This window comes from Equus przewalskii, chromosome 14 (assembly GCF_037783145.1).
Source record: "Equus przewalskii isolate Varuska chromosome 14, EquPr2, whole genome shotgun sequence".
In the NCBI taxonomy this organism is placed as follows: domain Eukaryota; kingdom Metazoa; phylum Chordata; class Mammalia; order Perissodactyla; family Equidae; genus Equus; species Equus przewalskii.
In genome coordinates, this window is record NC_091844.1 from 1,117,514 (window position 1) to 1,141,137 (window position 23,624).

General features: G+C 36.2%; 1 protein-coding gene across 36 annotated transcripts in view; it reads right to left on the bottom strand.

The window, feature by feature from the left end:
- Positions 1–873: 873 nt before the first annotated feature.
- The window catches only part of CCDC138 (coiled-coil domain containing 138), a 74,441-nt gene continuing 51,690 nt past the window's right edge, over positions 874–23,624 (bottom strand). For 27 of the 36 annotated variants that reach the window (XM_008507144.2, XM_070571952.1, XM_070571957.1 and 24 more), the window contains 3 exons: positions 21,349–21,525; positions 3,282–3,420; positions 874–1,371 (listed from right to left, as the gene is read on the bottom strand). In XM_008507144.2, coding sequence (XP_008505366.2) covers positions 1,197–1,371; positions 3,282–3,420; positions 21,349–21,525 — 491 coding nt within the window. In that variant the 3' untranslated portion in view covers positions 874–1,196. Of the gene's footprint in view, positions 1,372–3,280; positions 6,216–18,851; positions 19,374–20,891; positions 21,014–21,348; positions 21,526–23,624 lie in introns of those variants that run through there. The other 9 variants (XR_011525871.1, XR_011525870.1, XR_011525869.1 and 6 more) reach the window with 5 other exon arrangements.

The window sequence follows — 23,624 nt, forward strand, 5'->3', positions numbered from 1 at the left end:
ACTGATTTTTCCAGCTCTTTCTTTAGCCTCCCAAATCTTTATTCAACTGTATCTTTTACTAATGCTTCTGTTCTACTTGTTCTGTTCTCTTCTTCAGCAACATCAAATACCACATGCTGGAGTGCCAACCTCTGCTCTACCATCTGCCATCCATGCTCTTACTCACACCATCACTAGGACTCTGCATTCTGAGATAACTGGTCTTTTGTTCTTGTAACATTGATTCTATTTTCTGAAATATCAATGATGGTATTTTTTTGTTTCTGATGTGCATTTTTGCTTCTGCATTTTCTATAAGCTTCACCTTAGCCTGTCCTCTCTTTATGGCTTTCTGTTTCTGCATCACAAATAGCACATTTTCTTATATTCTTTTGAAAAGACCCAAAATTTTCTGCAAAATTTCTTCCAGATCCTGAAAATGAGATTATATACTGGTAGAGTATAATTTTATGAGTCTTTAGGACAATGCTCCTTTTCTTTGTTTCTCAGTATTCTGTCCTAAGTCCAAGTTCCACCACTTTTACCTCACTCAGAACTCGAGCTAATTCACTCATCTTTTGCTATAGCAAGAGATATCTCTGGGTGTTGGGGCTATGCTATTGTGGCTCACTTTTCAGTTTTAAAAACAAGTTTTTATGCTGTACACATACGCTTTGGTAAAAATTATATTTAAAATACATATAGAAATACAGAAAAAATAAAAATTCTTTCTCTAAAGTACTGTGAATAGCACAATAAAAAAATGAATTATTTGTGAACCTAAGATATATGGAAGAGTTATGATATGAAGACGGTAGTTAAAAATTATGTACTTTTGCTTCCAAAGGGGAGATTTCTAATATATTAAGAAAACAGAATGACAACATGATCTAATCCTGTTCCTACATAAACACCAATTTTATTCCAAAGAATCACATAATTTCAAGAATTTTCCTAAAACACTTTTACAAAAAGTAATTCTAGTGTCATTAATTCTGGAAATTCCATCTTGTACATTAGGACTACCTTAGTTGAACTGAAACATCCCAAATATTCCAGAGCTTCTATGGATTACATTAAAAATTTTTTTTAAAAATTCTATTTATTTTTCATGATGAATAATGCTATTGATAACTTTACTTGGTAGACTTTTAGTTACTTTGGTGATTTTTACAATCTCACAAATAAGAAAGACATATATAATATATATAAAATAATCAGCCAGTCTCATGGCTTGCATTGGAAGCCAGGGAGTTGCATTTTGTTAAACCCAAATTGAACAGAGTTGAATTTAGGTTAATACAGAGAAAGGCATGCTCTGGATGTGTTGTCCTTTGTATTTCTTGAAGCATCAGATGAATTGTAAAAAGCTCAAAGAGCTTTTTATTACTCCTGTAAGAGAATGGGTAGATTAATTTAATTACACACACTCAGGGAGTTTAACTGTAATGATATTTAGAGATAACCTGTGTAAATGTGGGAAAATGGCATCTATTTTTGAAAATAGTTAACTAAAGGACTAACGTGTCAAGAGAAATGAAATAGGTTCTATGAGATAGGCCTAAAGTGGAAAAGTATTCAAGGAAAAAGGAAAATGTTTTATAATCCTGAAAACTGCTCCCTATTCATTGTTACAGAGTTTGAGGGTTTTTTTGTTTTTCCCCTTCACAGCTTAGAAAGAGTCAAATACTTGATCAACTTATTTTAAGTAAACCAGACTTTTTAAAAAGCAGGATATTGGTTTACCTTCTGACTTAGCTCCAAAATACCTTTTCGACCATCCTCTTTCTAATAACCAGTCAGTAATTTCACTTCCAATCAGTTAGAATTATATCTTATAACCTATTTCTTATTTCCTTATCTACATATATTTACCTCTTGAGAGAAATTATCAAGTAACTTTATGTAACCATCCATTTGACAAAAAGAATTTACATCTTTGTGATTTTACAGATTTACTTGATGACTTGCTTGAGCATCAATTATTCCCAACCCTCTTGTTCAAGCTTTGCTCTAGTTCCTGAAGTCTGAAATGAACATAAGCTATAAAACACATCATGAATAGAAAAATGCTTTGGCCCAAGGATGTACTTGCACTTTGGGACTATTTTTAAAAATCCCATGAATTAAGAGCTAAGATAGAATTAAATCTAAGAATTGTTCTTGCGGCTTCATGGCATCACAGGTAACACAGAATGGGCCTTATTGAGAATTTACTGATTACAAATCAAGACAATCATGGCATAGTCAGTCTGCAAGAAGAAGAAGACAATGAATTGCTAAGTTTAACCAATACAAGACCAAAACTAATAATTTGGTGAGTTGAGTATGAGGTTATAATCTCACAATTAATAATTTACTATGGTGTGGTACAGTGTGTGAGGCACCATATAGAATATATGGACCCACTATCACACATCTACATATAACCTTAAGATGTAGTTTATTTACTATTCAAGTATACTGAGGCCTCGTAAGATACCTAAGTTCACCACCATGGAACTCATGGATGAGTGGAAAGGGAGGGGGCAGAGCTGAACCAGAACCAAAATTTTACTGTTATAAAAATGAGGTAAGATAGAAGGTGTTCAGATTTGCCTCAAAAGAAACACTAGACTATAGCAAGACTCAGGGAAAATATAGCTTAAATTCTATGTCCTTTATTTATAATTTAAATACTGGTTATACCTATGTTTGTGTCAGGGGAAAGAAGAGGATATAAAAAGAAAGCCCTTGAATCTTACAATAAAATCCAAATTAGTGGCAGTAGGAAGCCCCTAATAGTCTCCTAAAATAAACCCAATTACTAATACTAACATCATTTTATATCTTTTCTGTCTGCTTCATTCTCATTCCTAAACTCACTTCAGTATATTAATAAACATCTGCAAAATATATTTTTATCTTTTTTATTTTACAGAATACCAATCTGTAATAACTTATTCTGATACTATCACTTGGTTGCTAAAAACTGCTCTTAGTCTTACATACTTTTTGTGGTACTAAAGTTCATTTAGCGGAAATGAGCTGCAGAAACAATAAGATATTCTAAGATTAGCACTCTAATTCTAGTCTAAGTATGTGGTCTTAGATATTATATTAACATAGTTATAGATATCTATATTATATAGATATCTATATTATATATAGAATATTAATATTCACGAATCTCAATTTTATGCATGTTTATTGGAAATTTTGATTTAATAGTCAAAGTTCAACTAGTACAGGATTCATAAAAGTCTAAATGATCACAATAAGATATCTTTCAATAAAAAATGTTAGAAATAAGAAATTCTTACTTGATTTTGGAAAGTTTCTGTAGAATAATACTGAGCTTTTCTAGTATGTGAAGATCAAGCTTAGGAGTTCGAAGCAGCACAGAGCAAGTACGAAAAAATAAAGTGTTGCTACAGGCCTCTAGGAATGGCTGCAAGGATTCTGCAAAACAAATCACCAGTGCTTTACTGTCAGGGAGTAGCTAAAAAGGAAATTAAAAACAAAATAAAACCAGAAATCTGTGAAGTACTTATAAATATTGACTTGGATTTCCATTCTTTTCCTACTTAAACTGTGGGGCAATAATATCATCATTTGAAAACCCACTGGCTTTTGTTGAACAAGGAACACCAAAGATAAAATTATTTCCCCTAACATCAAACTTTCATTAGGTAGAATTTGGCAGAAATCCAATGTTTGAAAAGAAGAGGGAAAGTCATTTCTTCAATAAGTTCATAACAGTATGCTGAGTTTAAATAATTAGCAATAAGGAATTTTGTTGAGGTAGCAAATTTTTTTAAAAACCTCAATTTAGGAATTTCACTTAAGTGTATGACAATTTACATAATCACTGCATAGGAAATAACTTTTTAAGCATAAAAGCAAAAGAGGGGAAAGACTCATAAAAGAAAAGATTTAAAAATTTTATAAAATAAAAACCTTAAGTGTCTATGTAGGATCCCCCTCCCCCCAATTAAAAGGCAAAAGCTCTTTAAAAATAAAACACAGTCAATCAAAGGGAAATATCAAACTTAGGGGGGAGGAGGAGAAATCCCTTTGTAATATACTTGCCAAAAGATATTATTATAAAAAGAGCTCTTATAAATCATGAAGAAAAAGATGTAACTAATACTTTTAGTAATGAGCAAAAGGCACAAACAAGTAATTCACAACAGAATAAATACAGTAAAAATATTTAACCTTAGTAGGAATAAAATAATTGGAATTTGGCAAATTTGTATCAAAAGCCTTAAAAGTCCGCAGCTCCTTTGATTCAGCAATTCTGCTTCTAAAACTGTGTCTGATAGAGCTGCAGCACAGGTTAATGAATACGGGCCACAGTGAAGTTTCTAACAGTGAAAACTGAAGGCTCTGTTAAAGTTGCTATGAGTTGAACAAGACAATGTATAAAAATGCTTTTTAAGGTGTAAACCACTATTATTGGTAATTAGGGAAGCTTAAACAGAAACAAAAACCACACGAAAATATTAAATTGTGGTCTTTAAAACTGAGAGGCTCCACAATCACGACAGGGCTTTCTTTCAAACACAGATGAGGTAGGAGATATAAAGGACATGAAAATACGACAGCTCTGGACTCATCATTCTGTTTGAATCCAAAAGCACAGCGTGAAAAGACACTATGTCAGTATCTTCATAAGTGTACTGAGTAAAATAAACTATTAAATGATGAAATCAACAAAATCCAAAATAATAAAGTCAGAGAAATGTTTTGATAATAGAAAATGAAAGGTGGTATATGCTAGCAATGGAGCACAAGAGACAATAATTACTTTGCATGCAACCATGTGGCAAAAAGTAGGAGAAAAAACTTATTACTCGCCCCACAGTAGTCTAACCCAAGTATGAAGTAAACTTAGCTCACCAAGTTGTATGTGTGTGTGTGTGTCTATATACGTACGTGTGTACACATATACCTCAATCTCTCTCTCTCACACACACATAAATCTCAATCTCAGTTACAGAAAATCTTCTTAAAGAATGAAAATTTAAGTTACAAACATTATCACAAAATCTACAAATAGCATTACAAATACATTGACTGAAATTTCAAGCAGCTTCATTAAACAATTGTACATAGCTTTCTTATTTTAGATCCTGAAGCATATGGCTCATATCAACTCTAAACAAGAAAGTTAACTATCATATGGCTAACAGAATTGAAATCAATGGGTAAAGAACAATCATAAGTCATTTCCAGAAAGACCACTGATGGTTCTTAACATACCTACAATCTATAATATCAATATTTTCAATTTAAAAGCCTAAAAAGCACATAAGAAACTCTGATGGTTGTTTGTATATTGCAAAAGCATGAAAGAGAGTGTATTTTCCTTTATTTTACTATAGTTTATATGTAAATCAGGTCTTGGCATGAACAAAACACACACATTTAAGGGTATTACAAAAAACTCCAACTAAACATTGCCAAATAAAAGTGAACTTCCTTATATAACCTCTGTAGTGGAAAAAAGCCAAGATCATCCAAAGACTTTAATATATTAGCTTTTTTAAAAAGTGAAGCTTGTAAAGTTCTTTTAGAAGTAAAAGAGGTTCAGTGGCTTGATTTCCAGTCTCTCTTTTAAACCTGTGAGATAGACATAAAATAGAGGAGAAAGAAAATTCTGGAATTCTTATACACATTTGGTTAGGTTTAATTATAAGGTTCAAGTATTGGAGTTTTAACATTTTTTCAATACTACAATATTCAAATGTAATTACATTTCATTAATTACCCACAAGCACTTCCTAAATTTGGGGGGGGGGTGTTGGGTGCACATGAGACAGAGCAATTAAGAGATCATTCAAAATTAAGAACACAGAAATTTAGAAGTTACAGTAAAAAGGACTAGTCTTGAGACTGAATAAATTAAATATAAAACCAATATAAAGCAAAGAAATAAGAAAAACACTAGTATGAAGCAAATGTGTAAATTGTGGTCACAGAACAGAATGTAAAAATAACAACATAATGCAAAAATAATGACATAGAGGCTGGCCCGGTGGCACAGTGGTTAAGTGCGCAGGTTCCACTTCGGCAGCCTGGGGTGCGCCGGTTCGGATCCCGGGTGCAGACACGGCACCGCTGGGCACGCCATGCTGAGGTAGGCGTCCCACATATAAAGTAGAGGAAGATGGGCCTGGATGTTAGCTCAGGGCCAGTCTTCCTCAGCGAAAAGAGGAGGATTGGCAGCAATTAGCTCAGGGCTAATCTTCCTCAAAAAAAAAAAAAAAAAAGACATAACTAAATGTCAGGAAGTGAAAGAAGGGGAGATGAAAACTGCAGTAGTGCTAGTGTCCTCATCTTCATCGCTGGGAACAATACCATCTAAAACTGAAACAGTATTAAAAAAAATAGGGGACACTTAAAGGTGATTAAAATGGTAAATTTTATGTTATATATATTTTACAATAAAAAAGGTTAACAAAAAGAGAGACTCAATGTTTTTTACCTTGTTTCTTAACAGAAGAAACTTGCGATAAGACAGTATTTATGACTCAAATCCATTTCATTTTTCCTGTTAAATACATTTCCTTAAATAACATATGTAATAAATCACACTTCTGTGAAAATACTTTCATCTGTCTAACCATTCAGACATCTTATCATATGAACACAACTGTAGAAAGTTATATGAAACAATGTTCACCTAATATTAATGATGGTTATTTCTAACTGATAAGGTTTATGGTGATTTTTTTAAAAAACACTTATGCTTTCTACATTTCTTCTTTGCTTGAATATTTTTCTTTAAGTTTTAAAGGTTTATTATATTTAATTTTAAAATTGTCATTAAATATGCATCACACACAAATTTACCATTTTAACCATTTTTAAGTGTACAGTTTGTTAGTGTTAAGTACATTCACATTGTTGTGCACGTATCCATCTCCAGAAAGTTCTCATCTTCCCCAACTGAAACTGTACCCATTAAACACTAACTCCGCACTTCCCTCTACCCACAGCTCCTGGCAACCAGCGTTCTACTTTCTGTCTTTACATATTTGACTACTCTAGGCAGCTCATATAAGTGGAATCATAGAAGATTTTTCTTTTTGTGCCTGGCTTACATCACTTAGAAATGTACTCAAGGTTCATCCATGTCGTAGCATGTGTCAGAATTTCCTTCCTTTTTAAAGCTGAATAATACTCCATTCTATGTATAGACCACATTTTTCTCTTGCTGTTTCAGGAGTCTCTCTTGGGAGAATGACATCAGCATCACAGTAGAATGAGTTGTTCCCTTTGTCTTTTCTAAGTTACAACCAGTCAGACAACCATTGTTAACAAAGGACTCCCTACACAGCACACCAGAAGGCCTGAGACATCCATGCATCTATACATTTGAAGGCGGGTGGACTGGACCTCCAGGAGGCAGCGGAACTTGAGGAGCAGCCCCCTTCCCCTCCACCTCCCCAGACAGTGGTAATCCAAAACGTACATCCTCCTGGTAGTGGTGCATGCCGGTAGCTAGAGGATGCAGGAGCAGACACGGCACTTGTGGCTTAGCCCCTGTCCCATCACAGCGGTGGCGTGTGGCACACACGTACTGCGCTTCAGGACAGAGTGCTGCCAGTGACCCAGCCCTCTCCTCCTCCCCTAGTAGTGGTGCTGTTCTTTCCAGCAGTGAGGATAGCATCCAGAATGTGGATTTCCCTGGCAAGGGTGGAGTGCCCTGACCTGAGGTTTCAAAAAGCACACTGGTGCACACCAGTGACCAGAGACTGCAGAACCAGCAATAACACTATTGGCTTAGCCCCGTGCCTCCCCCAGCAGTGGCAGGTGGCACCTGAAACCTGAGGCTTCAGGAACCACAGTAGAACCCAAGACCCAGCCACCAGTGGTGGCATCCCTGACAGTGGCTCTACCAGCAGCGGGGACTGCATATAAGACTCTGGACCACCAGCAGCAACAGTGTCACCTGTGAACCTAGAGCCTCAGGCAGCAGTGCTACTAAGCACCGAGACAACCCAGGAGCAGCAGTGCAGGTGGTGCACAGGGCAGCAGCACCCAAGTCCGTGGAGAGCTAGTGGAGGAACAGGAGACCCAGGTGATCCCAGAAGCAGCAGAAGTGTTCAGAGTCTGGTGACCCCGGTGGCGACACCTGAGACTACAGCAACATCGTAAGCAGCAAGGCACCAGCAACCTCAGAGGCACAAGCTGCACAAGGAGGGCACTGACAACACCTCTGGTAGAGGCAGTGGAGGGTGAACAGTGCAGGCTCTCAAATACAACCAGGAGCAGCTTGAAATCAAAGCCTCACCCAAACAAGAAAGGTGTTGACCACCACCAATGCGCCAGCAGTGGATCAGCTCATCAAGCACCATGAAGCACAGCAGCATGGCAGCACAGAAAGCAAACGACAGCTCTCCAGAGGCAAAACCTGCAGTCACAGAGGACTGCAGTCTAACTGACAGAGGAGTCAAACTAGACGGCATGAAAAACTCAAAAGAGTTACAAGAAAACACAGAAAGTTCAATGAGCTTAGGAATAAAGTTAACAAACAGAAGGAGTGCTTCACTAAAGAGACTGAAACTCAAAGATAAACCAAACAGAAATTCTGGAGATGAAGAACAAAACTAATGAGACGAAAAATAAAGTAGAAAGCACTGGAAGCAGAGCAGACCACATGGAAGAGAGAATTAGAGAGCTCATAGATAGAAATGCAGAAATGATTCAAAAATTGAGTAATAAAAACCACATGATCATCTCAATAGATGCAGAAAAAGCATGTCACAAGATTCAACATACATTTATGACAAAAACTCCAAATAAAATGGGTATGGAAGGAAAATACCTCAACATAATAAAGGCCATATATGACAAACCCACAGCCAACATCATATTCAACAGTGAAAAACTGAAAGCTATTCCTCTAAGAACAGGAGCAAGACAAAGATGTTCACTCTTGCCGCTCTTATTCAACATAGTATTGGAAGTCCTAGCCAGAGCAATTAGGCAAGAAAAAGAAATAAAAAGGATTCAAATTGGAAAGGAAGAAGTACACCTGTCACTATTTGCAAATGACATAATTTTATATATGGAAAACCCCAACCCACCAAAAAACTGTTAGAAATAACTAACAAATACAGTAAAGTTACAGGATACAAAATAAACATACAAAAATGAGCTGCATTTCTATACAGTGACAATAAACTAGCACGAAGAGAAATCAACAATAAAATCCCATTTGCATTAACAACAAAAAGAATAAAATATGTAGGAATAAATTTAACCAAGTAGGTGAAAGAACTACACACTGAAAACTGTAAGACATTATTGAAAGAAACTGAAGAAGACATAAAGAAATGTCAAGATAGTCCATGCTCATGGACTGAAAGAATAAACATACTTAAAATGTCCATATTACCTAAAGCAATTTACAGATTCAATGCAATCTCAATGAGAATACCAATGACATTTTTCATGGAAATAGAACAAAGAATCCTAAAATTTATATGGAATAGCAAAAGACCCTGAATAGCCCTGAGAAAAAAGAACAAAGCTGGAGGCATCACACTCTCTGAATTCAAAATATACTGCAAAGCTATAGTAATCAAAACAGCACGGTACCGACAGAAGAACAGACACACAGATCAATGGAAAATAGCTGAGGGCCCAGAAATAAAACCATACATTTAGGGACAGCCAATCTTCTACAAAGGAGCCAAGAATATATAATGGAGAAAGGAAAGTCTCTTCAATAAATGGTTTTGGGCAAACTGGACAGCCACATGCAAAAGAATGAAAGTAGACTGTTCACACACACAAATTAACTCAAAGTAGATAAAAGACTTGAATGTAAGACCTGAAACAATAAAACTCCTAGAAGAAAAAGGAGGCAGTACTCTTTGACATCAGTCTTAGCAGTATCTTTTTCAATACCATGTCTCCTTAGGAAAGGGAAATGAAAGAAAAAATAAACAAATGGGACGACACCAAACTAAAAAGCTTCTGCATGGCAAAAGAAACCATCAACAAAATGAAAAGACAATGCACCAAGTGGGAGAAAATATTGCCAATTCTTATATACGATAAGGAGTTAATTTCCAAAATATACAAGTAACTCATACAACTCAACAAAAGAATGAACAACTTGATCAGAAAAATGGGCAGAGGATATAAACAGACATTTTTCAAAGAAGATATACAGATGGCCAACAGGCACATGAAAAGATGTTCAACATTACTAATTATCAGAGGAATGTAAATCAAAACTACAATGAGATTATCACCTCACACCTGTCAGAATGACTATTACTAAAAAGACAAGAAATAACAAGTGTTAAAGACGGTGTGGAGGAAAGGAAACCCTCATACTCTGCTGGTGGGAATGCAAACTGGTGCAGCCACTATGGAAAACATGGAGATTTCTCAAAAAATTAAAAATAGAAAAACCATACAATCCAGCTATTCCACTTTTGTGTATTTATCCAAAGAACATGAAAACACCAATTCAAAAAGATATATGCACCCCTATCTTCATTGCAGCATTATTCACAATAGCCCAGACTTGGGAGCAACCTAAGTGCCCATCAATGGATGAATGGATAAAGAAGATGTGGTGCATATATATATATATAATGGAATACTACTCAGCCACAAAACAAGACGAAATAGTGCCATTTGTGACAACACGGATGGGCCTTGAGAGTATTATGCTAAGCAAAATAAATCAGAGAAAGTAAGGGTTTTATTCTAGGTCTGATGTTTCAAAAGTTATAAAAATATGGCAACATTCAATGTCAACCAAAAGACTTCAGCTGCCATCCCTGAAACTGAACATAGGTCAACTAATATTTAAAAAGAAAAAAAGCAACAGTAAGAAGGATATACATAGGTAATCTTTTGAAAACACCCAACTGTACATAAATTCCCCCTCTTTAATACTTTTTTCAAGTCCACCTTCATTCCTTTTTGGAACAAGGCAAGGTGGGAAATGCTCTCAAGATCAGCTATTTCTTGAAAGATGACTAGGAGTTTTCTAGAGGCTTGATGTGGGGAAGTGCTAGTCCAGGGACAAAGGCTCTCTCTGGAGCAGGATAATCCATATCCATAATCAATAACACTCCAAGAAAAGTTCCTGGTCTGCCCTTTTCCCACAGTTTCAAACCCCTGTTCCTCCTTCTACTTCTTCATTCCTGAGAGAATTCCAAATCTGTTTGCCTCCTTTCCTTTCTTTCTTTTTTGATCTCTTGGACACCATGAGCATTGCCACTACTTTCTGCTCTGGAACCCCTCAGTTCTGGGGTCCTAACATCCAGAGGAAGTTTCTCCCTTATCTCTATCTTTTCTTTTTCTGAAAGACTTATCTAATCCTCATCACTCCCCTGGCTCTAGCCATGTGACATTAAACAAGTCACTTAATTTCTCAGAACCCTAAGTTTTCCATCTGTCTATATATTAAATGAAGCAGCTGACTAGAGGAGCAGTTTCCAACCCAGTGACTCATGCCATTTTTTTATAACAAATATTTTATAATTCCCCTTTACTATCTTGATGCTATCCTAGGCAAATAACATACTTACACACAGATTTTTAATCAAGAATGCCCTATATGTAACATAAAGGAAAAATAAAAACTAATTTATAATAAAGCAATATTATTTCAATATCAATGCTTGAAACTGCACTGTAAGACACAATGAAGTGGTTGTGTGTTTGTATCTATATATAGAATCAGCACGAATGCAACAAGTATACATGCAAACTGGTGCTGAGGGAACTCTCAAATTAATGAGGAGAAAAAAGGACAGAACAGTGTGGATGGCTGAATAATGGCTGCCCAAAAGATGTCCACATCCTGATTGCTGGAATCTGTGAGTGTTATAATATTATCTTATATGGCAAAGGCTTTGCAGAGGTGACTAAGTTAAGGATCTTGAGATGAGGGAGATTACCCGGGACCATCTAGGTAGGCCTAAATTCAATCACAAGTGTCCTTATAAAAGAGAGGCAGAGGGAGATTTCAGACAGAAGAGGAAAGACAATGTTGTATTAACCATGTGGTTCTGATGCTTTGACATCTGGGGCCTTGTTGACCCTGGAGAGACTGCCCCTCCCACAGGTAGCCAATTCCTAGAGACAGTAAATGACTTGCATGTGAGCACATCTTTCATATGCAAACTAACCAATCCTGGTCCACACCCGGCAACCACCTCCTCTCTATGGGGCTCTCACATAACAGGTCGCTATCCACCTGCCCTGATTACTCCAGGGCCAGGTAGCAGACAACTAGGAATAACCCTTAGGCCCCAGCACCTGCTGAAATTATTCAAATCAGCCAATCCCAAACCTGGTTACCCTGCTTTGCCCATACCTTCCCATGGAAACCACAATAAAGGTTCTTGTCCACAGTTCTCCCCTTTCCTTCTGCTTCCTGACTGATGTGGTGCCTCCCCATGTGGGCCCCTGTGGCATGGTGTGCCTCCTCTCTTAGTATAAAACTTGGTCCAAAAACTCTTTACAATGGGTCATCAATCTCTTGGCCTCACCATATCTGAATAATAATGAAACCTACATTTTAAAACAAATGTGATCACGGAGGCAGAGATTACCGTGATGCAGCCACAAGCCAACAGCTATGAGAAGCTAGAAGAAGGAAGAACAGACTGTCCCTTAGAGCCTCTGGAGGGAGCGCAGCCTGCCAATACCTTGTTTCCCGCCCAGTGAAACTCATGTCAGAATTCTGGCTTCTAGAATTTTAAGAGGATACATTTCTGTTAAGCACCAGATCTGTAGTAATTTGTTACAGCAGCCACAGGAACCTAATACAAATACCAACACGCCCACATCCCAGGGGAGGAAGAGAAAAAAAGAAAGGAAAAAGAAGAAACAACATGTTAACAGCACGCAAAATAAAAGTGGAAAGGAATAAAATTGAGCATCCCATTGTTAGAGTAAATATGAATGTTAATATCCAGTCTAGGATTTAGCATGGGTAATCATGAGTGAGATCAGTTTATTATTTTCCTTTGTGATGCAAACAAACAAAATCAGCAGAACATTAAAAGAAAATTGTTCCATGACCAAATGTCATTTATTTCAGGAATTTAAAGACAGTTCAAAGTCACCATTTTAATTCACTACATTAATCACATGATCCTTTTTAGATATATCAACTCCAAAGACACTAAAAGTGCATTTCACAAAATTCAATATGCACCCTTGAACATAATTGTACAGAACAGATGGATACTTCCTTAAAATGATAAGATATTATCTACCTCAACTCAAGCCAGCAACATTTTGGTTAATCAGAAAACACTAGAACCATTCTCATTAAAATGAGGACTAAGATGAAAATGTTTACTATCATTGCTATTATTCAGCATCGCGCTGGAGGAGACACCCAAACTCAATGAGACAAGACAATATAAAAATTGTTAAAGAAGAAATAAAATTATTATTTACAGATAACATAAATATATCTCTGGAAACCCCAAGAGAATGAAATGGAAAGCCACTACAAACAATAAGACAATGGAGAAAAACTTAAAATACTTCCAAAGGAGACTTCCTAAGCAAAGGGAGAAAGATAAGTTCATTGAATAAAGAGTGTTGGGTCAACTAGATAGCTATCTAGAAAAATAGTTTAATCCATTCCTCATACCTTTCACCAAGATAAACTGCAAATGAATTAGAGACCAACGTGTGTATACATACACATACACACATATATATGTATATCAGCTAAGCATCTGAGAGCAAATAAAGCAGTCAAGGGGACAACGAGAGTGGATGGGGCTCAGTTGTACAGCATGGTCAAAGAGGGACACTCTGAGGAAGTAATATTGGAGCAGGGACCCAATATGAAATTATGTTCTCTGGGTTTAAATTAAGCCTGTAAACAGTTTTTTAAACTACAACAAATTTAGATGTTGAAAACAGTCTGCATGTTGCTTTAGCGGCTGAATGGGCTTTGGAGATAAACAAAACCAAGTTTTATTGCTCTTGTCTTAAAGTATTGTCTTAATTTCAGTACAATTTCAAACATTGTTGTTCACTCTGATGAAAGACATTTGAAGACTGAAAGCTATTTTAAAGACCCCCAAAAATTGAAAACAGGAACTCAAACAGATATTTGCACACCCACGTTCATGGCAGCATTATTCACAACAGCCAAAAGTGGAAGCAACTCAAGTGTCCATCAATGGATGAATGGATAAATAAAATGTGGTGTATATATACATACAATGAAATATTATTCAGCCTTAAAAAGGAAGGAAATTCTGACACATGCTACAGCATGGACCAAATCTGAAGACATTAAGCTAAGTGAAATGTCAGTCACAGAAAGACAAATGCCATGTGATTCCACTTAGATGAGGTACCTAGAGTAGTCAAATCACAGAGATAGAAAGTCAAATGGTGGTTGCCAGGGGCTGGTGGGAGGGAGAATGGGGAGTTAAGTGTTTAATGGGTACAGACAATCAGTTGGGGAAGACAAAAGAGTCCTGGAGACAGATGGTAGTGATGGCTGCACAACAATGTGAATGTACTTAACACTAACTGTACACTTAAAAATGGTTAAGATGGTAAATTTTGTATTTTACCACAATTAAAAAAAACTATTTCAAAGAAAATGAAGAAAAACTAAAACTGATATTGAGATGTCATTTTAAAAATGCTGTAGAGAACAGGAAAAAAAATCTGCTTCTTGCCAGTCTATGATTAAACTTCAAATAAGATGTTTATTCAGGCAGTCCTCAACTTCCAGACACTACATCTTGAAGCCCATGAACCTCCTCCGGCACTTAGACCGCCAAGGACCTCAGGCGGCCCCACGTGCCAGCCAAAGGCTCCGTGTCAGCAGGGCTGCTGTCCTAGTGAGACAACAGGGCTCCCTTTACCTGTCCAATACTATACTGAGCACCAGGTAGATGAATTTACGAGTGGGGAAAGGAGGGGTGAAGAGCTGGGTATTGGGAGGATGTAGTCACAAGGGTATGGGATGTAAGAGTTCTTGAATTATCCCTGTCATCGTATCCATCTATATTAGACTCAATTTCTGAGTCTCTGAACTATGATCTAATAGAAAACATCCATTTGTAAAAAACAAACAAAACAAATGATTAAATAATTTGTTACCTGTCTCTTTGACTCCCTTGCTCTTTTCCTTTTGTTATTTTAGCCACTTTTTACTCTGTGTCATTTTCATAATCTGAGAAATTTTCTTTTGATCCAATAATTCTACTTCCAGGTAGCTATTTTACCAAATAAGCTCCCACACGTGCAAATTTACTTTTGTATAAGTGAACTTATAAAGAAACACTGTTTCTAATAGCAAAAGACTAGAAACAATCCAAATATCCATCAATGGTGATGTGCTTAAATGAATGAATTTTAATTGAAGAAACTCTTCATGTACTAATACAAGATGATCTCGAAGATACAGCGTTCACAACAACACATATAGGACGCTAGCATTCTCTTGATAAAAAGATGATAAAAGAGAAAAATAATATGTGTATGTTTCTGTGTGTGTGTATGTACATAGACAGTATATCTATGAAAGGATATGGAAAAAACTAGTAAAATTGGCTTGGTAAGGAAACTCACTAAAAGAAGATTTTTCCCCTTTTGTACCTTGGAAATTATTAGCTATGTGAGTGTTTTAAATAATAAACATAGTTTTGAAAAAAAATTCCTTAAGTTAAATAGCCAGAGAACTCATTTTTTTTTTCTTCCCTTTTTCTCCCCAAAGCCCCCCAGTACATAGTTGTACATTCTTCGTTGTGGGTCCTTCTAGTTGTGCCATGTGGGACGCCGCCTCAGCGTGGTTCGATGAGCAGTGCCATGTCCGCGCCCAGGATTCGAACCAACGAAACACTGGGCCGCCTGCAGCGGAGCGCGCGGACTTAACCACTCGGCCACGGGGCCAGCCCCCAGAGAACTCATTTTTAAAAAATAAATAAAAATAGTATATTTATTATCTGTATATTTAATTATTTGATTTCTCAGCTTTCTCTACCACATTGATTAGCAGGTCAGATTTTACTCCCCATCATACACACGTTTTTATTGTTTTGTTTTTCACAAAATATCAGAACAAACTTCCTCAAGACAGGCTATATAACACAAACCTAAAGCTTGGCCAAGAAAGGGTTCATATCACCTAGTGTTTACACAGTAGAAAGACCAGCCTTACATCTGAGAAAAAGAGATTCTGTTAAAGTGTCAGACTAGGGAATGCAAGCATCACTGAAGTGATTCTGCAATTTTTAGTACAGCTGTAGATCTGGCAGCATTCAGAGACCACTGAAAAATATATGACTACCTGTGTACATCAAATGACTCTTAAGTAGACTTCAGAGGTTATGGAAGGGACCTGCTAGGTTAGTTCCCTGAAAGGACTGGCCACAAACTCCTTGAAAACTCTCCTGTGCTGAGATGGAAGGCCAAGGAATCAATTTCCTTAGCAAATTTCATAAAACTTCCCACAAGAAATGTCTTAATAAATGGTAACAACAACAAATGAATATAATGAAATATTAAGCAACAAATAAGAGCTAGGCAGAAATGTACAAAAAATCTCATAATATGACATTCAAACCAGAATAGAAAGGAGAAGCGCAAGGAGTTTTATGATGTCAAAATCCCCAGTCTTAATGATGGCCAACAAGCCCCTCCCAATGAGTGCCCTAGGCCCTTCCTTTCCGATTCTTCTCTACTCCCTCCACTCACTTGATTCACCACCCTGGCTTCCCTGCTGTTTCTTGAAATTACCACACCTAACACAACTAATACTTGCCCTAACACCTGTGCTCCAGCTGCTCCAGCTGCTCCCGCTGCCTGGAACAGTCTTCTCCCAGATCTTTGCATGGTTAACTCCCTCACCACCTTTTATAATCCTATGATACTGATATCATCATTCCCCAGTATACCAATAATTTGAGAAAAGTCAACTAGACTATAAGCCTCACAATGACAGGGGACCACTTGCCTTGCTCTCTGTTGTACCCCTAGTGCCCAGTTCAGCATCAGGGAGGAATGTATCGTCTATAGATAAGATATTTGTTGACTGAAATAAATCTGTATCTTCTAATTTTTCTATAACAAATATGTATCACTTACAAAACAAAGTATGTAGATTATGACTGCAACTATGTAAAACATATATATGTATATGTGTGTATATATATCGTAGGCAATATGCAAACTATAAATGTTATATTAAGGTGGTAGAATTAAGAGGGGTGTCAACTTCTTTTAAATTTTAAAAAATATTATTTTATGTTGTTCAGTTATTAAAAATAATCTTCCCATTGTGTTTCCTACAGAGAATATTCTTTCATGTGAAAACTTTTAACTGATAAAACAGGTTCATATGTATGTAAGATTCATGAACTAGAAACGTGGGTGTGTGTATACTAGGTTATGTTTTATTGGAAATATCACATTTATCATTTCATTAAAATTGTCCTTGCTTCAATCTCCTTACTAATAAAAACATAAGAGAATGACAATAAAGAATAGCAAGAAGGGAAGAAATGATTTGCCCAAATCAAAAAAAATTAACTGCCAACGGAAAATAGTAGCTGCACCATACTAAGAAATATGAATAGGTCTACAGTAAGTTTCAGATCCACGGAACAAATTTAACGCATGTAGCATAGTCCAAAATATTGGATGATTCTTTAACTTTATTAAATTTTTCTTACCTATATTCACAGATAATTTAAACAGAACTCAAGCATATTTCTTAGCAAAATCTATTATCTTTTTTATAGTGATATTTAGACAGATAAACAAACATTGATACAACTGTATACATACTAGGACTTAACCATGTTAAAAAAAATAAAAGAAAAACTCAACATCATGAAAACTATTCACAGAAAAAAGACAGGAAGCAATATTCACAGAAAGTAAATGTACATATCTCTGTATAGTAAGACTTTCTTTTTTGTTACTTTGGAGTTTTCCAAATTTCTATTATTTTTGTAATAAAAATAAACTTTACTTAAAAAAATAAGTTCTGCAAAATGTACTCATGTACATTATTGCCATTCAAGTGTTAAACGGTAGCATGTTTACCTTAGACAAGGCAGTTTCTGGACCAAAAAAGAGAATATATAATACAAATACAAACTTAAATCCCTCTATTTAAACTAAGTCTGACAAGAAAAGGAAAGTATTCTTTGAAATAAAATAAGACTCAAGTTCTTATACAGGTAAACCCAAACGGGTGAATAATGGCTTTCAACCACTGAGAGGAGAAAGAAACCACACAGTAATTTTCTAAAAGCAACACTAAGTTATTATATGATATATACCCACGCCCAGAACAGATATAACAAGAAGCCCTCAATCTAAAAACAGTATAGTGCTCATAACACATGTTGAAGTAAATCAATGCATAGATTTTAACTCACACTCAGAGAAATACATTTTAGCAGCTTTCAAAAAACAATATCTATGCAGCTGGAAATATTTCTCATACCTGAAAACATGAATCTGGGGGAAGAGCACAAGGCGAGAAGAGGAAAAAAACCATTCTGCAGAGCACTAACCATAATACAGCTTAATATAAAGTGACCAGCACAGACAGTGTTGTCCAACTGCTCTTCAAAATGTGATGAAGGACCAGTCTTTTTAATTTCCACTCCATCACATGAAGAATCCATCACACTTTTACAAAACACTATTAAAATAGTTAAACAAGGAGGTTATTGGACTAGGGTAGGTCTAGTGCCTTGGGTAGTCAGCCTACCTAAACAAACCAAAACCTAAGCCAGAGGGAGTGCACTGGAATCTAGGAAAAGGAGACTTAAGAACAACTATCCTAACAGCCAAATAACCAAATTTTCCCATGAAGGCAACATTTAAGTTATAGCCAATTAAATAACTGCTTTGCTTCATGTCTTCTCTGTGAAAATCTCTGCTCCAGGCCCGGCCACAGAGCACCCCAACCATTTTCAGTTTTAGTGCTGCTCCATTCGAATCGTCGTTTGCTCAAATACATTTTTCAAAATGTAATGTGTCTCAGTTTACCTTTTATAATACCATTAAAAACACTAGAAAATGAAATAAAACAAAGTCCAAATGTTTTAAATTATTATTGGATTTAACAGATACAAAATTACTGTCAAACTGCTACACAGCTTTCTCAACACTGTCTCTGTGGACTTCCTAGTGAACCAGTCCTAGGCACTTTGCAGTCTGGGGCTCCAGCTCAGCCCACTGACACCTCCTTCCAGCCCCTTGCTCCTATGCGCTTCAGAGGAAGCCTCATGGCTCAGCAGAGCACTGCAAACACATGCTTGAAACACAGTGCCTCACACACAGCTAGCCACCAATGCCCACGAGTTGGGTAAGATAAGCCATGTGTAAATCAATTCTACTGAGATTTCTTTTCCAACAAGGTTTTCCTATGAATTAAAAAAAAAATGGCATGCGAAAATTTTGATAGGGTGAAATTAGTTTCCTATCGCAAATCTAGGAAAAAAAAAACATAAAACCAACAACTAGAGAGGTATTCACTGCATTTTGATCTATATCATCCATTTTTGACTAACACCAGGCACTGGATTTACATTAAAAATGGAAAACATATCAAGCAAATAAATACACCTCAGTCACATATCATCAAAGATCCACCCATTTCCGATATTTGAAAAGTTTCCCATCAGTCAGAACAACGTGGCTTTCCAGGAATCAGCATCAGAAACTGCTTTATTTATTCAACCTCAGCAAGAAAGGATAACCTTGGATTTGAGCATAACTTGAACAAAGGTAAACAAATGTGAATGAACTGAGTATCTGTTGACTATCTAACCTAATATTATTTCTCCAAATGTGAAAGTCACACTGTCACAGTCCTTTCACCCAAGTAGGTCCACTATTTCATAAAATTATACTTAGTTTTCCTGTGGCTACAAGATTTCATCTGTTAGACATATTCAGACAAACTTGTTTCTGATGAATTTGCATCTGGTAAGATTTGTTTTCCTCGTTAAAAAAAAAAATCCTGTGAGACTAGTTGGAAATCTACTCACTTAAACAAATAATCTTAGGTCTCTGTGTCTCAGTTTACTAATTTTTCACTTTTTGATCTACACCTTAAATTAGTAAATCAAGATACAAAACTCCAAAATTACTCATCTAGGTAGCTAGATCCCCAACTATAAGTCTAATATTTTAACAGTTATAAATGGCTAAAAATATTAATAAAATGTCAGAGAAAATTAGACATTTTGGAGCAGAAGAAGAGAACAAACCGGCAAAACCTAACCATAGTGCTCTGGTAGAATGCACCTTAAGTCTAGATCAGAGACCTGGTCTCAAGTCTGAGTTCTACCTCTGTCCAGCTGTGGAATCTATGGATAAGTTGCCTAACTTTTCTAGGCCTCAATTTTTCTATCTGGCCTTCTTCACGGGGAAAAACAAGGTAAAGGAAAAACAAGATTGTATATGAAAACCACTTGAAAATGTGAAACCATATACCAAATGCACCTAGTTAGAAGCATAACCATGCTTTGCCCCAGCCATAAGGGATTCACCCGCAAGCAGCACCAAGCACCACAGGTTGCTTACTACCATGCTGAGCAATGGTTTTCCATTTTCAGTTTCCACCTTCTGGAAGGTATAAACATTTTATTTTAAGAAGTGATGTAGAGGGAAGAGGACAAACTACAAGTGAAAAAAAAACACTGAAGCAAAATGGCTGCTTGTTACAAGTCAAGGGGTTACTTGAGGTTCAAACAGCAATGCCAATCAAAGCAAAGGACAGCATTTGTCCCAGTGCCCTACACATGTTTCGGCTAAATTAGGAACGATCAATAGCAAGTTAAAAGAACTTGTTCTATCAACATAAAAACCAAAACGAAAAAACACCCCACAGACTACAAAAAGTACAGATAAGAACTAAAAAGAGGAGCCATACATACAGCTGGAGAGCCCCTCCCTGCCGTCTGTCCAATAAAACAGGAAAGTCGAAGAGGCAACACCAGGAATATGGCTGTTGTTTCTCTCACTGTGGGGAGAGACACATCCGCTGATGCGACACCCTCTAAGCAAATAGGGAATATGGGATTAGATCTGTCAGAATGACGAGACAAGAGAACAGAGAAAGAGGCTCAAATACACAAGCCACATTTGTGGAGTATATCCACATAACTGAGACAACTACTGGAAACTGTGCTAAGTCAGTGAAAAGTTAGACAAAAGGTTAGGCTTTATAACTTTTGGTGATATTATTAATGACTCTATTACACAGCTGCCAAAATGTTTTTCAAGCATTTGTATTATAAAATGCAAATGTCTGAGATATAGTTACACATTGAGAACAGGTGAGAAAAGTCATCCCACTGTCATTTCTTTGTTACATAAAACTTCAAAACTTACTGGATTCCACCGACATCTGAAGCAAGCTATCAATGACATTGGACAGGAGCCCTTTGCTGGATATTCTCAGGTGACTTAACACCACTGGAACAGCCTGACACTCCAAAAACAAGACTTTTCCTTCGTCTGTCTTCAAGTCCAAACACAGAGAGTCAAACGCCTGAGCCAGGTAGTCAGCTGAAAAACAAGACAGAAAATCAACTGCCAGGTCAGTAGTCCAGTTGGTAATCAGAAACAGAAGGTAAGATGGACTACCATCATTTATTAAATAACCAGAGATTTACAGGCTAAATTGAGGTATTTCCCCCTAACAAATTTGTTAGAACTCAAACGGGAAAACAGGAGAGAAGAGGAATTACATTATAACAGGGTCAATTTCATTCAGAATTTTCATATTTTAACACTGAAATAACAATAAACCCTATTTCTTTTTATATCAACAAAGAAAACAATGTTTAATAGTAAATGCCACAAGTAATGTTTATTTTCCATATTTGATTATATTATCACATGCTTAGAAAAATTTAAACAGTATTAATATTTCTATCTTTACAACAGCTTCTGAAATTATATTTTTTGTTATTGCTGCTTTCTGAGTGTTCACCTATTTCAGAATGTAACTTTATACAAACTTGCTAAATGGGTTTTAAAGGAGGTTTTGTGACTTCTAATAAAGATCAAACAGTAGTCATCCAAAGACAACTTCAGAAGATTGGATATGCTCTGGTGTGTTATTTTTTGTGATACATCTGCCATTAAGAACGTCAGCAAGATTTTACCAAGGCCAACGCTATGATGGCACCTGCTAGATCAGAATCCCTGGAACTTTCTTACAGATGTTCCACAGATGACTGGGAGGCTTGTAAAGCCAAGAGAGAGAAGCACTAATTTCACCAGAATCTATGCATGTGAAATATTAAGATACTTATATCATTACACTTCAATACACCAAACAACCCAAGTCAATAGTCTTATAACAATTTTACATTGTGCTTTTAAATATACAAGAATATTCCAGTTTTGTAAAACTCTTTCAACATACTATTCAAAGGAATAAAAAACTGTTTAGGCTGTTCAAGCGCTAGAGTTAATTTTTCTACTGAGCTCTCTGTTTAAAAAAGGCCTAAGAGTGCCTTGAAATACACTGAAAATATGACAGAATCACCCCATTAAAATTTACTGTCTTCTTGCCTCATGTTGCATTTCTTCTCTGCTGTTTCAGCCTATATAAACTAAGAAAATAATTTAAAACTCTATTAAGAATGAGAAACTGAGAATAATCTGTGTGAAATTAAAATAAGTATAAAAGAATGTTGAGAAATAAGATCTGTGCCACTGGATCAATTTATAGTATACTTTTGGTAGAATTTACTTTTGGTAGAATTTAGTTCAAGGAACACTAAGATTATTGTACTTAATAAAGTAAAACGTTGCAAATATTTAGGTTGAGCAAAATCGCTAGCTTCTGTTCAGACTTGCCTTATTTAGAACCCTATTTTTATATAGCAACAACTCAGGTGGAACATAAACGAATCCTGACTCAGTTCTTCACAGGAACAGTTTATAGCACAGTGCCACTTACTGTATTTGACACACATTGCTTCACTTCTTATTAATACATCGTCCTAGACTAAACAGTCTGAATGCTATGATATAGCAAGTTTGCAAACTTAAAAATTAGTCCTCTATTAATTGAGGGGGAGAGTAGAAAAATGGCATCTGGTTATATTTTTTAAGTGGCTTTATCTTTTAGGGAGAATAAAAACTGTATCCTTATTTTAATTTCCCTAATAGTGAAGATTTTCTAAAAAGAAGACCAATTTAATTTCTAAAAGAGTATTTTAAAAAATTTTAGTTACCAATTATACCAAAACTGATTTCTTTTTATGAATATGCTATATTATTGAGTCTTTAAAGTCTTTAAACATTCAACTATAATCTTTTTATTCCTTATCGAAAGTCAATCTGTTGATCTTAATCAGCATGAATCAGGGTTTTTCCATTACTTAGTCTATAAGGCATGTTAAAAAATGATTAGAAACTCTTTGCAGCAACTCCCATCAAAAGGTGAACTCTACTGCCCACCTTTTGAATCTGGGCTAATCTTGTGACTTTAACCAATTGAATACAGCAGAAATGACACTTAACATGTTTAGAAGCCTGAGCCTGGGCCTCAAAGAGGCCATGCCGTGTCTCCTCTCCAGCTGGGCAGTTTTCTGACACCATGTAAACAGGCCCAGGCTAGCCTGCTTGAAAATGAGAGACCACATGGAGAG